Consider the following 15,264-nt stretch of genomic DNA (forward strand, 5'->3'; position numbering starts at 1 on the left):
CTATACTAGAGATTGTGCCATGTGCACTTGGAAGAAGAATATGTATGGCTGTTATTCTGTGTATTTTTCTCTATATGTCTATTAGATCTAATTGGTTTATAGTGTTGTTCAAGTACTCTGTGTTCTTATTGATCTGTTTAGTTGTTCTATCCATTATTGACAGTGAAGTATTAAGAGTCTCCAACTATTGTTGTAGAGCTCTATAACCTCAGTTACGTCAATGTTTGATTCATGTATTTGGAGTCTCTGTTGTTAGGTGTGTATATGTTAAATAATTGTTAAATCTTCTTGACTGATTGACCCTTTTATCAATATATGATATTCTTTGTTTTGTAACAAGTTTTGTCTTAAAGTCTGTTTTGTCTGATACTAGTATAGCCACCCCTGCTCTCTTTGGTTTCTGTTTTCATGGAATGTCTTTCAATCATTATTTCTTCAAATATTCTTTCTTCTCCTTTTTGGGACTACCATTAGGTGTATGTTGGTACATTATACAAATTGATAAAGTAAGAAAAGTCATATGACATCTCAAATAATACTTGAATGGTATTTGATAAAGTTTTACATCAATTTCTTATTTTAAAACAAAACTAAATAAAAGGACTTTTAGAATAAAAGGATATCTTCTTAACTGAATTATTGTCTGGCAGAAACATTTATATAATATGTATAAAAAGTTTTCTAAGTGATTGTTCTCAAAAGGAAAAAAAGACAATAATGTTAAGTCATTAACTTTCATATGGGGTAAATATCATTAACATTCATTAAAAACATCTCTATTGCTAAAGCTTACTTAAAAATAGATACTATATATTAATTAGGCCAGTGAAGAACAAAATAACCTGTTAGCCTATCCAATAGATTGTGAGCTCCTATAGAATGTCATCCCCATGAGGGCAGGGAATTTTGTTACATTTATTCCCACTGGTTTACTCTCAGAACCTAGGACAGTGCTTTGTGCTATATACCAATGAGAGAATAAATGAGTAAATGAGAATTTAAGGATTAATTAGTGCTAAAATGTTTAGAAGCTGTGCATTTTCAGATAACAAAAAAGCACCTTACACCGTGCAAACTGGTATAGGTACAAAGATCTGCAAGATAATATTATGTTTTTAATTTTCAATTTCGATTTCTCATAGAGGAAAAATAATGACAAATAGGGTTCGATGAAGTTTTTTCCTTTGTGGTTCAAGCATTTCTACTATTTATCTGGTGGAGTGGTGGTTCTGCTGGAGTGGTTGAGGATGATGAGTAGGGTCTTGGCAGAAAGAACCAGCAGAACATGTGTCTGTCAGGCCCTTGTGCATGATAGTGTGCACGGATTCTTTTAGAGCTATTTCAGATTTGTGATCCAGATGAGAAAATTGAGGTAAGTACGTTAGCTTCAGTTAAAACCAAAAACTAAAACCAGTCCTCAGTAATTTTATTTATGCGCATTTAGAACAGCATATACAAAGAGGAATAGCTGTATATTTGCTAAAATTTTAGGAAAGAAATGAAAAGACCATGCATGTGTATAGAAAACACAAGTTACATAGATACGAGAGAATGAAGATGGAAAAACAATGTCTGAAAAGTCATAATATGGAAATGCAGAAGGCAGGAGACATGAAGTACTACATTCACTGTTATCAATTTTAGGTATATCTATAGTACTGGGGAACCTCCCGGCATATTTAAATGAAAGAATGGGAGAAACTTTCAGGAAAGAATATTAGCATTTATTAAATTTTAGAAAACAGAGTTGAAAGATCTAAATAATTGAAATTATTTTGGTTCCAAAGAAATAGATAGTATCTCAAAAGTTATTTGGAGGAAATGGTAAATTTATTATTTAACCCACAGATGGAAATTATTGGTGGAGGTATCAGTGAGTCAGCATTTGATTAATATAATAAAGAATTGTTCAAAATAGGCCCTGTTCAATATACAATCGGCTGTTTTGTGAAGTAGTGACCTCTTTATGAATGAATGGAGCATGCCCATCTACACGGTGCTGTGGATGGGCTCCTGCTTTGGGGGTGAGTTTTGTCTCAGTGATGTTATGGGTTGTACCTAATCTCAGATTCTTTCACCTCTTATGGGTCATATTATGTTGTTTATATTGTTCTGCTGTTTTCCATATCTCCTGAGGATATTTTTTAGAAAATGTATTTAAACTGTAGCCCTGAGTTTTAATACTAAGTATGACCTAAGCAAGGTTTTTTGTTTTGTTTAATATTTATTTATTTATATTTATTTTGGCTGTGCTGGGTCTTAGTTGTGGCATGCAGGATCTTCGCTGCGGCATGCAAACTTCTTAGTTGCGGCACGCGTGTGGGATCTAGTTCCTCGCCCCGGGATCGAGCCCAAGCCCCCTGCACTGGCAGCGTAGAGTCTTACCCACTGGACCACCAGGGAAGTCCCTCAAGGTTTTTAATCCATCAGAAACCTTTAGAGATTCTCATCTGGAGACTGTATACTGGGCTGATGACTTCCCAAATCACCTTCCATTATTTACTGAAACATCTTTTGAAATTATCCAGTGTAGTTGATTAGACCATGATTATACTGTGGCCTTTCTTGTCCTAGATTTGGATCCTATGATAAATTGGGTATCACATGTGTAGCAAATTGTCACAAGCTACAAAAATATAAAAAAAAATTTGTCTTAGTTTCTCTCAAAAGTTGCTGAGGAAAAGAGCTTGGGTGTCGTTTCATTTCTCTGTAGTGCTGCATATGACCTCTCCTAAACTCAGTAGGTTAAAACAACAATTTATAATTTCTCATGGTTCAGTGAATGGGCTGGGCAGTTCTGCTGGTCTCACCTGGGCTTGCCCACGTGGATACATTCAGGTGGAGTTCTGCAAAGGCTGCTAGGGTGGGCAGCGGGGCATGTCACATGATTATCTGGGGAGGTTGATTGGAACTGATTTTTTTAAAAACCTATGTTCTTATTTTTTTTAATTGATGAGATCTTAATAGGATATGGTAATTTCCAGGAAAATTAGATAATGTAATGATGCAGATTAGAGAAATTATTCAAAAAAGGTTAACAAAAGTGCCAGTAAATGTTTTGAAGGATCTGGTTCAAACACAGTTTTCTCTGTCTCCTCTTCTGATCTCTTCCCTGTGCCTGGGCTTGTCCCCCCGGGAGCTCCTGGGTAATGACCTGTGGCGTAATAGCAATATGCCTGGAAGTGTTTTCTAAAACCATTGATCACAATCACTGCTTCCACTGTCCACACTTGAACACTGGTGTGTTGATGTTAGCTGACATTTCCTTCCCAGAGTCCCTTAAACAAAGAAACATGGAGGAAGCAGCTGCATGTTTTTAGTTTAGATTTATTTAAATTATAGAAGCAATGTTTACTTATTTTGACAATGAAAAAAATAGAGACATGTGGAAAGATAGTCTCTCTCCCTTTAGCCCTCTCAAAGTCTACTCCCTCGGAAATAGTTTGCATCCTTTTACATCCTTTTCTTTGTATAAACTAACATAAGATGTGTGAGTTGAATTGCTTTATAAAATTGGCTTTAAACTGTACAGTACACATTCTTAAGCAACTTGTTTCTATTATTTTTAAATGTATTACGGACATATCTCCATGCAAATAAATTCAGATCTATGTTATACTTTTCCGTAAGTGCCTACCTGTACCATAGTGTGAATACGCTATAATGTATTTATTCCCCTGTTGAAGTACAGTTACATTATTTCCAGAGTTTTGCCACCACAAACTTTTCGGTGAAATAAACAAATATCGTGCACTTTCCGATAAAATAAACAACCTTGTACATATATACATAAGTATGAGTGTTTTCATTTATTTATGATAATTTACCAGACAGAATAAGATTGCTGAGTCAGAGGATCACTATATGTTTTATTATAATAAATATTTCTGAATTACTTTTAAAAAGGTAGCAGAGGACTTCCCTGGTGGCGCAGTGGTTGAGAGACCACCTGCCGTTGCAGGGGACGCGGGTTCGTGCCCCGGTCCGGGAGGATCTCACGTGCCGCGGAGCGGCTGGGCCCGTGAGCCATGGGTGCTGGGCCTGCGCGTCCGGAGCCTGTGCTCCACAGCGGGAGAGGCCACAATAGTGAGAGGCCCGCGTACCGCAAAAAAAAAAAAAAAAAAAAAAAAAGGTAGCAGAAAAAAAATTTCAGTAGGTTGAGACTGTCTTTCTTATAGCCTTACCATATAAACTTTAAAAAATTATTTTATTTTTATCAAAACAAAAATATATATGGTTTAAAAAGCAAATTAGTACCACAAGGCAACGGTGTCCTTCTTTTTCTCCTGTTCTGCTTTTAATGTGGAGCCACTTTTAACTCTTAGATGTTTCCTTTGGTACACAGATCTACATATGTAAATATACAAGATACTTATATAGTTCTCTTTCAGTTTTTAAATTTGAGGCATTATCTCTTGACTTCCTTCTAAGACATTGTGCTTTCTACCCAGGGCCCATCACATTCTCATAGTACAGGCAGGCAGCTATTTCAGATGTTGGTTGATGTATACTTTGCATTGATTTTTTCATGATTACGTTAATTAGCCTTTTTCACAGTAGAGCCATAAAATAGCCAACTGTTAATTTGTTTCCAGAATTAATAATTGGCTTGTTTTTCTGTTTGCTTTGCTTTCTCTGTACCCATCACTAATGCTTCACCAAACTCTGCCTTACAGTATATATTAAACACTCTCAATATGCTTAAATACATCGTGGTCTTCTGTCTTAGTTTATATTTTATACTTTATTTCATTTAAGAGGTTTTAGAGACTTCTCTCCTGTAGTCCTTTGTCCTCTTGCTCCAGTCTTTACTCCTTAGTTTCCAGACTTTTTCTCAGCTCTCTGCTGAGACCATCCTTTACTGTCATCCCAAGACTTACCTTTTCCTTTTTCTTATGGAGGATTATCTGTTTCCTGAATCTCAGGTCTTTCCAGTCTTGGGTTTACTTATTTATTTTGGTGGAGCACCTCCATTAGGAGCTTTCTGTAAAAGAGCGCTTGCCAGATATAGTTCTGAGTCCTTACAAGTATCTTGATTGATTCTTTCATTGGATATAAAATTCAAAGTTAGAAGTGATCTTCAGTTGGAATTTTGAAGGAATTTCTCCTGTGTCTTCTGGGGCCAAGCATTGCTATTGAGAAGTCGGATGGCAATTTGATTTGCTATTTTTGTCCCTGAAAGCTTTTAAAGATGTTCTCTTTATTACCACTGTTGTAAAATGTTGTGATGATATGCCTTACATTATGCTGTGGACGTTTTATGGATCCTTCCAATCTGAAAGGCAATTATGTTTTTATATCCTTATTATTTTGGCATTGGTCCTCCTTGATTGATGCTTTCATGTTTAAATGGTATGAAATGTCCACTTTTTTGGGGCATCTCTCTCTTCAGGGACTAGGTTTCAGTATTCTCTACCTTGCTAAATCCAGTTACCACTCAGTTCATTTTGCATCTTCCAAAAACAAATGTGTAGCTATTTCTTGCCTAATGATGTCTTCTCTCTTTATTCAACCAATTCTTTGATAAAAGAAAAATACCATAATGTAATTTTAGTGGGAATTTGAGGCAAAGTGAAGGTAAATAGAAGTATTCAGTCTTCTTTGTTTTATCAGAAGACAGCAGGAATGTCTTAAAAATGTTTAACTAATTGCTCATGAAGAAGGTAGCAATTATTTTTTAAGCTGCTAAAACATAATAGAAAATATACTTTGCTTGTGTTTTTCCATGATTTATATAAATTATTAGTTTTACATCAGCACCTGCATTTTCTTTGTTCTATAAACACTGTCACACTTCCTTACTTGTTCAGTTAAAACATGTCTTAAAACCCAGCTTCATAACTTCCCCTCTGTTTGCTCACAAGAAAACCATTTCCAAGCATTTTTATTCTGTACACTGATCTTGATACAGTCTTTCACGTAATGATGAATAGTAAGTTTTTATCATTATGTAGCATGCTTATGAAGTAATCATTTTTTTTAAACATAGTGCCAAGGTCAGTAGATCATCCTAAGTGGAACTGGAGGACTAAACCAGAAAGCCGTGATTTTGATGAATTGAACCACATCCTTCAAGAGAGCAAGAAACTGGGAAAAGCCCTTGAGAATCTCTCTCGAAGTAAGTTTATTTACTTCATTATAATTGGAATTCCTAACCAATATTAAAGTAGAAACATTCATTACTATTACCAGTAACATATTTCCAACATCCTCATTATAACTCCATGAGGGATTGAGGAGTTCTAAGAGCGTGAGATGGGAAATGAGGACTGATCTTGCATGTTACAGGGATTCGTGGGAAGACTAGTTTATATAGAGTAGGAGGGGCTCTAGACCCCCTCCCCACAATGGCTATTTGATTCCAGTCTCTCTACAGGGTCTTTGTGCATTGCCCAGGTGAGCTGGACACCTAATGGTCCCTTACTCATTCTTCTCTTTGAACCCTGTTGTTTTGTGTCATTCCAGTTAATGCATGTACCTGTTTCTTCCATGACTTTCTGATGTCTCTAAACTTCTTAAGGATAGTGACTGGGCCAGATTCTTCTTCGAATCCTCTCAGAACCTAGCAACATACCTTTTTGTAAAAGCAATGATCTGTAATCCTAGGGCCTGGGTCAGAAGTTTTGCTCTGCCACCTGTGAGGTGAATAACATTACGTAAATCATTAAACCTGTACGAGCCTTGGTCCTCTCATCTCCAGATCAGGAAGACATGATTCTGTGTCCCTCTTCTGATAGGGGAGAAGGTTTGAAATGATACATTTCAAGTAAAACTTTTAAACGTTATTGTTATTGTTGTGAGAGTAGACAAACAAATATTTTGATTTGATAAATGCGTTGTGTATGTAGAAATACATATGTACTTTATGGTTTTAGTAGTGAGTTCAAGGTATTTCTATCTTTCTCTGGTTCTAAGTAGCTCTTAGTTTTAAAAATTAGGCACCTTTAGATGCGTATTAATGCTATAGCCCCACTAAAATTTTCTTCTGGTATTATGGAATATTAAAGATTCTTAAATGGAAAATAGAACACTAGCAAATTGTAGTAGATTATATTTGAGGATCAGTATGTTTTGTAAAATAGCATTGTGTTACTAGTTTCATGATACCTTTTTTTTAAAATTAATTAATTTATGGCTGTGTTGGGTCTTCGTTTCTGTGCGAGGGTTTTCTCTAGTTGTGGCAAAGCGGGGGCCACTCTTCATCGCGGTGCGTGGGCCTCTCACTATCATGGCCTCTCTTGTTGCAGAGCACTGGCTCCAGACGCGCAGGCTCAGTAATTGTGGCTCACGGGCCCAGTTACTCCGCGGCATGTGGGATCTTCCTAGACCAGGCCTCAAACCCGTGTCCCCTGCATTGGCAGGCAGATTCTCAACCACTGAGCCACCAGGGAAGCCCCCATGATATTTTTTAAAGTTAGAAATTTCCCTTGGTATATATTTTGGGAGAAGTTTATATATATATGTATATATATGTGTGTGTTTATATATTGTATTATACTGTAATTATATATTTATATACTATATTTTATTGTATTACAATTTTATATATAGAGAGAGATTTCATTTTTTCATACTTCTTAATTTATAATTTACTAGAGCCTTTTTTATTAGACTTTTGTGCAGTGAACCTGTCTCAGAAGTTAACTTGACTTATGATAGGGTCTCGTAATTTTGCCATTAGTAGAAACTCTTTGGTTGGGGTACGAGAAAATCCTGCTTTTGTCTAGATTTACTGTTGGAGCAAATAATGATAAAGTGAGTTTTCAGCTAATTATTACGTTCATGAAAAGAACCTTACCTGTTAACATGTCAAAGGCTGTATGTGTGCATATGTATGTATGTCTTACCCCTTTGGTCAGAGTCTGTGGCTCTTTATTTATCTTAATTTATCTATAAACGTGAGTTTAAAAAAAGATTGAAGAAAAAGCCCAATTATTACACATCTTCACTTATAGTATTAGTCAATTTTTGTCCTTTAAAACATGACAACTACCTTTTAAATACTTGTTATATCATTGTTAATTTGTAAGAAAGCATTTGACCACTAACTAAAACATTTAAATAAAGGAGTTTGACGCCCTTGCCCAGATCTGTAGCAGACGTGTCAAGGTTCACGCTGCGGTCTGTCCCAGGAAAACCTAGCCTTAGATGGGGGCTCAAAACTGAGTCGTCTGAGCAGAAGCGAGTGGGAGCTATGACAGGGGTTCATTTAACGCAGGCAGGGAAGTCTGGAGAGATAAAATGGCTGGGGTAGCGGTTGATCAGGGGAGTAGAAGAGATGCAGGTTTGGGACATTCCTCTTGGGACAGAGTCAGGGCCAGAGAAGTTGTTGGGTGAGTCCGTAGCTTGGCCAGGATACAGTGTAACGTTCAGCGTCTATGTATGTGATGTGTATGACCGAGAGTTGTTTTCGGCTTCACTGATCATTTTAAGGGGCTCTTTTTTGTGTGGCAGTAGTGGTGGTGTTTATGTGGCATAAGGGAGCAGTTGGTCACACAGTGAGGGGTCGCTCATTTCTCTGTATATGTTTTTCGAGTCTCTTTTAGAACAAGATGCTACTTTCTTGGATGACTTGAGTTTCTGTGACTTTCACTGAGATTTAATATTAACGTCTTGTCTTAGGCCCAGCATGTATCTCACTACTCAGTTATCAGTTCACCTGAGATGGTGATGTTTATGTACTGACCTCACTGCCCAGAATTGAGCTATTTAATCTCAAACTGTTCTTCCATCTTTCTGAAGGAGGATGCTGTTCATTCTTGTTTGATCTTGTTTTGACTCTTATGATGGCTGTGGCTTGGTAACTCTTTCTCTAATCTAATGATAACTTTATTAACCATTGTTTTATTTACTAGGAAGACTTAGGGAATGGAGTCTTTTCTCCAGTTATAGTCAAAAGGAATGTTCATTGTCTTGTTATTGTGGACCTTCTTCTCCTGTGTTACAGGAAAGGTTGAAAGTTTTTAGTGATCTCCTAATTTTCATACAGTCTCTGATCGAATTCTCTCTGGCAAGGTTGGTCTTTGCTTTATCTTAGTTTTACTTTCTGAAAGATGTTACATGCTTTTAAAGTATTTGTTATTTAGTTGAGATTGACAGCAAAAAATCGTTTATATCCCTCAAAATGGTAGAATTATCTCATCTCTACACCTGTCAGCTTATGCAAACTGTACCATGCTCTTTCTGGCTTTTTGCAAACCTCTCGATGTAATGCTTTATCTTAATAAAGTCAGTCATGAACTGTGACACTCCTCATGCTGTGATTCTCTCCTCAAGGTATACGTGTTAGAATAACTTCAGTGGCTTGCAATAATGCCAGTTATTAGTTTTGTGACCTTGGGAATCTTTCTTAACCTCTCTGTGTTTGTGTCACCTTTACTGTAAAATTGCAATAATCATGGTACTATTTCTAAAGGTTTTGTGACTGTCACATGAGATGCTGTATCTAAAGTGCTTGGTATGGTACCTGGTATGAAATAATTGCTAATTAAATGTTAGATATAATATTCAGTTTCTATTATTGTGTAACAAATTACCACAAACTTCGCAGCTTTAGAGAGTACAGATTTATTATCTTACGATTTCTGTGCCTCAGGAGTACGGGTGCGGGTTAGCTGCGTCCTCTGCTCAGGGTCTGGGCAGGCTGAAATTAAGGTACCGATTAGGGCTGTGATCTCACCTGGGCTTGGGGTCTTCTAAGCTCATTCTTGTCGTTGGTCAAATTCAGTGCTTGCTCTTGCAGCACTATGATCCCTGTTTTCTCACTGGCTGTTGGCCAGGGGCTGTTCTGAGACCATCCTCAGGTCCTTCCCTCGTGGCCTCCTCCTCTCGAAACAACAGTGCACTGTTTCTTCTTTGAAGCCACTGGGGCGCATCTCTCTGAAGGTTTGCCTTCTTTTAAAGGGCTCATCTGATTAGGTCAGGGCCACCAGGATCATCTTCCTTCTGGTTTACATAGTCAGCTGTTTAGTAACTAAATCAAGAGAGTGATACCCTTTCATCTTCAGCGGTCCCACCATGCAGACTTAAAGGGAAAGGACTGCACAGGTATGTGTCTTGGGAGTCGTCCTAGAATTCTGCCCGCCACAGATATTATTAGCGTTATTACTGTTTATCCCTAACAGCCTGTAACATGCTTCAGCTGAGTGCTGCCCAACAGAAATGTAACACGAGCCACATGTGTGATTTTATATGTTCAAATAGGCACATTTCAAAAAAGGAAAAAGAATTTAAAATTAATTTTAATAAAATATTAACCCAGTGTGTCTAAATTATTTTCAGTTTAATTTGTATTCCATGTAAAAATTATTATTGAGGTATTTTATGTTCTTTTCCTTTCATACCGAGGCTTCAACAATCCGGCGTGAATTTTATTCTACAGCACACCTCAGCATGGACGAGCCATGCTTCAGATGTTCATTAGCCACATGCGGCTCCCACATTGAACACCAGAGCTCTACCTAATGTTAAAACAAACACACGCAAAAGCCCTTCTCAGGGCTTCCCTGGTGGCGCAGTGGTTGAGAGTCTGCCTGCCGATGCAGTGGACACGGGTTCGTGCCCCGGTCCGAAAAGATCCCACATGCCGCGGAGCGGCTGGGCCCGTGAGCCATGGCCGCTGAGCCTGCGCGTCCGAAGCCTGTGCTCCGCAACGGGAGAGGCCGCAACAGGGAGAGGCCCGTGTACCGCGAGAAAAAAAAAAAAAAGGCCCTTCTCTTGAGGTTGAGTTACCTCACACAGAGGTACAACAGAATTCCTTCTTCCTCTTTCATCCAAAGTTTCAAAAAGAACAGTTAACACGCATGGTCTCCACCTGCTCATCTTGCCCTCACTCCTCAGTGCGGTTACATAACTGCAGCCATCATTCTACTCAGACCTTTCTCGCTGTGGTCACCAATTGAATCCAAGTTGTCAAACTGAATGAACACTCTTCCTCACCTTACAGAATTGCTCTGGTAGTTTTAACACCGTTGATTACTTTGTCTGCCTTCAAACTCTCTGATCTTTGAGTTTCTGGGACTTGGCCCTCATTTGATCGTTTCTGGATCTCTCCACATCATATCTTGTAGGTTTCATTCTGACGCTTCTCTTTCTTTCCTGCCGCTATGAATGCTGTTCCCACAGTTCATTCTCTGCCTCTGTTCTTTCAAATGCTCTCTGTGTCCAGCCTTATCCTCCCTCAGAGATTTAATTATCACCCCTACACAACTAACTCCGATAAGTGTATTTCCCATCCAGACTGTGTATGCTTTTATACAAGATGGTGGATATCCCACTGCCGTGCTAAATTCAGTATATCTAAGTAGATCATACCTCCTTCTTTACTGTGACCTTTCTTCTTCATGCGTTGTCTCATCAGTTACTGGTTCAGCCAGCCTGGAGCCCTTCTAGACTCGTCTTTCTCCCTAACTGTTAATAATTAATTTCCAAGTCTTGATATTTTCCCTCTATCTTGGGTATGATTTTCTTCTCTGCCACATTAGCACCCTCTAATTCACACTCAGCACCACTGACCAGACCATTGGTTTATCCATTTAACATGTTCCATTTTGTTTCATGTCATTCCTGCCCCGTGACAGAAAAAACAGGTGCAGTCCCTGCTCATACTGAGCTTGTGGCTGGAGGGATTACCATGGCCCTAAGTTAGGGGAGTCTTATGGCCAAAATCTCTGTGGCTTAATACAGTGTAAGTATTTAGTCACTCCATATAGTGTTCCAGGGTTGCAGACGGTTCTATCCTGTTATTCTCCTATCTTTAGCACCTGATCGAAGGGTCCTGAAAGCAGAAGGAGACAATAGAGGATTATGGGGGTGGTTTCTCATGCCTAGAGGTGGAAGTGCTCACATTACATCACCCACCTTCTGCAACTGACTGCAAGGGAGGCTGGGGAATGTAGTCTAGCTTGTGAGCCCAGGAGAAATACGGAAATAGTTTGAAGCATGAATAACCATTCCCGTCCACACTCTTGTTTCTCTGTATCTCCAAACAGCCCTCACTGCAATCAGTGGGATGGATCTAGAGTGAAGACTTGGCACCACTTGTTGCAGACGTTCAAGGGCTCCTTAAAACCTCATAGAAGGTGCTCCATGCTCTGACCCTTAGTCATGTGTCCAGTATCATCTCTCATGACTCATCATCAGGCCACTTGTGCACCGGTAACAGGGAAGTTTTTCACACTCACTGATGTTTCTGCATTTCATGTATTTGCTTACGCTGTGTCTGTACCCTGAAATCACACCCCCACTTGCCCCAAGCTAATCTCTGCTCCTCTCTTTAGCCTCAGCTCAGATGCCACTTGATGGTTTAGTGCTGCTGTCTTTCTGTGGAATGGATCTGGTACCCCTCTTTCTGTGCTTCCGTACTTTTCTCTGTACGCGCTGAAATGCTGTGATCTGCTTTCACAGCTCTCTAACTCTGAGCTGCGGGGAGTGCAGGGGCACCTGGACTCCCCAGCATGCAGCACAGTGATCAGTGCATAATTCAGTCCCAATTCGCTGGGCGAGTGCCACCTCTGCTTCCATTTCTTCCTGGTCCATCTTCTCTGTGACCCCCCCCCTTACTCTTTCTTCACTGCACATCTACCTTCTGCTTCTCTAAGTGTGGGCCTTTGATGTCATATTACATAGGTTTTGGTTTTGATATATTTGATTTGTTTGCTGAGATCTTTGGCTTTAACTGTGGGCCGTCTATTAAATTAAACAGATAGGTAAGCAAGTGGGAGCCCAAGGCTCTTCTGAGCCCAAGGCCTTTGCTGCCTTTGGCAGTTTTCTGCGAAGGAAGGCAATGATAGGATGAGTATCTTTAGCCCATTTAGACATTGATCTTCAGATTGTAGTTCATGTGAAACACTGGCTGGAGCTTTTCCAAGGAAAAAAGCCCAGCTGTTGGGAGAACAGAGGACAGATATTTATGCTCTGTGACTGATAATAGCCATCTGGACTCAGCCAGGAAAAAAATAAGAGGACTTTTTTAGTTCAGCAATCGTGAACGTCCCCCAAAAGTCTCTTCTGACAAACAGCCTGAGGAGTTAGGGGATAATAGCCTGTGAGTGAAAATGGAAGCAGATGATGTGGTCATTGTTTGTTCATTGCATGCAGACCTCAAGTTTACCTTTTAGTAGGAGAGAGAGTTGTGAAAAGCAGAATTTCAAAGCCTTGTAAGGAGACGTGCGGGAGCCTTCAACAAGGAGGTTTAGGGCCAACGTGGTGAAGAATATACCTGAGTAGAGTCTGTAAGGATAAAAAGGTAAAGCTAAGGTAAAAGGAGAGTGAAGATGTGTCATGAAGTGGGAGGTTCCTGACAGAAAAGCACGTGTGTAAAAAGAAGGAAGAAAATTCACAGAAAAATTTCAGAGAAAGAAGAAAATTTTGTACTGTTGATGCATTAAGGTTGAAGTGAGTAATAAAGTCAGCGAAGGTGGAGGTCTAGGCGGCAGGGGAGTCGGGGCTGAAGATGATCCTGTGCTTCCGAGCGATCACTCTGGTGCCACGTGGAAGATGCAATTGATATGGTTCATGTCTCGGCGAAAACCAGATGAAGAGAGCCTGAAGAGCAGTAGCTGTTGGAGCGAAAAGAGGGAATGGTTTAAGACAGGTATTGGTACTGGTCAGCTGCGTGTTAGCAGCCAGGCCGCACGGCAGGAGGTGAGCGGTGGGCAAGCGAGCAAAACCTCATCACCCGCTCCCCGTCACTCGCATCACCGCCTGGACCATCCCCGCCCTCCCCCCGCATCCGTGGACAAATTCTTCCATGCGACCAGTCCCTGGTGCAAAAAGATTGGGGACCGCTGGTTTAAGAAGTGTCGAAGATTATATGGTTAAGACTCACTGATATGAAAGAGGTGTGAGGATAAAGAGAGAACGATGTGCTTAGATTGTTTTATTTTTTTGGTTTTGTTTATAATCAAGGTGACTGGGTGCTGCCTCTGCCTCAGATGGGAATTCAAGAGGGTTTGAGGGTGGAGGAGGAATGTTGTTTCGAACACCTTTGGTATATCCAAATGGTGTGGATAGCCCTCCTCTGTTCCCAGCAGTCAAGTGTGTGTGTGTGTGTGTGTGTGTGTGTGTGTGTGTGTGTGTGTGCGCGCGCGCGCGCGTGCACGTGTGTGTAAATTGCTATTTGGAGAAGAAATTTGATTAGGGATATAGGTACAGGAATCTTTAGCATATAGGGAAAAAGAGCCCTCCCCCAAACACATACCATCAACATTTGAGATACAGGAAGAAAAGTGATCTAGTTGACACTGAAAAGGAATTTTCGGACAGGTAGGTTGAAAACCAAGGTAGAATGCTTTCAAAAAATCAGGGAGAGAAAATATTTCAGAAAATCTAGCTGTCCGAAGTGGCAGATAACTTGGTAAAAAAAAAAAAAGATGGCAAACACATTCATCGTGTGTGCAGGCATCGCCAAGCTGTGCTTGCATTGTTTCCTGCAATAATAGGAAAAGCTGGAAATTAAGTATCTTTTATTAGAGAAAGAAAAATGGATGAAGAAATCACGGTACATTCACACAATGGTATACTTTATAGTCATTAAAAATGATACTGTAGAAAATAGTTACTAATATAAAAATAGAGTTTTATACAAAAAGCAGATAACAAAATAGTATGTTTGCCTTTACTTTTGTTTTATATATGCATATAGAGGCATACCGCATTTGTATGTATGCCTGTATACGCTCAAAAAATTCTTTGGAAGAATTCACAAGAAACTGTTATCCTTATTTATGAGTGGAGACTTGTTTTCCTTTTCCCTTTATTATATTTTTTATTTTGTTCTGTGATAAATATGTATCGGTTTGACCAAATGAAATCAAATAGGCTTTTTGCAAAAGGCAGAATCGGGGTAATCTGTCTTTACAATTCTGATATCATTGGGATTTTTTCCAATAGGGAGTCAGACTTTGGAAAATAGCTACTTCCAATTTATACCATATGAATTTTCTGATCTACTCTCATGAAATGAATTACACTGACTAAGCTGTAAAGAATCGTGAAAATTTGCTACTTTCATTTGTCTTAGCTGCCACCTGATTCTAACTCTAGGGCTAACCTGATGCCTGGGAGAATGGAAAGCTTGGTGGAGCAGGTGGCCCCTGTTTACTTGATCTAGCGCAGCTTGGAATGTGAGAACTGTTTTGGAAGAAATTCCTGATACCACTGAGACCTCTCTGAGGGTTGGAATAAATGGAAAGGCCCATAAGTTGAAGGACACAAATGAAAGTATCCAGATAGGTTTGCAGTACAGCAGAATCAGGAACCAAC

The 15,264-nt window shown here is 39.4% G+C and overlaps 1 protein-coding gene across 1 annotated transcript in view; it reads left to right on the forward strand.

Moving 5' to 3' along the window:
- C17H8orf34 (chromosome 17 C8orf34 homolog) overlaps positions 1-15,264 on the forward strand; it is a 331,115-nt gene that overhangs the window by 64,258 nt on the left and 251,593 nt on the right. The window contains 1 exon segment of the mRNA XM_060128306.1: positions 5,990-6,118. Within this exon segment, the coding sequence (XP_059984289.1) occupies positions 5,990-6,118 (129 nt within the window).

Source organism: Lagenorhynchus albirostris, chromosome 17 (genome assembly GCF_949774975.1).
Source record: "Lagenorhynchus albirostris chromosome 17, mLagAlb1.1, whole genome shotgun sequence".
Classification (NCBI taxonomy): domain Eukaryota; kingdom Metazoa; phylum Chordata; class Mammalia; order Artiodactyla; family Delphinidae; genus Lagenorhynchus; species Lagenorhynchus albirostris.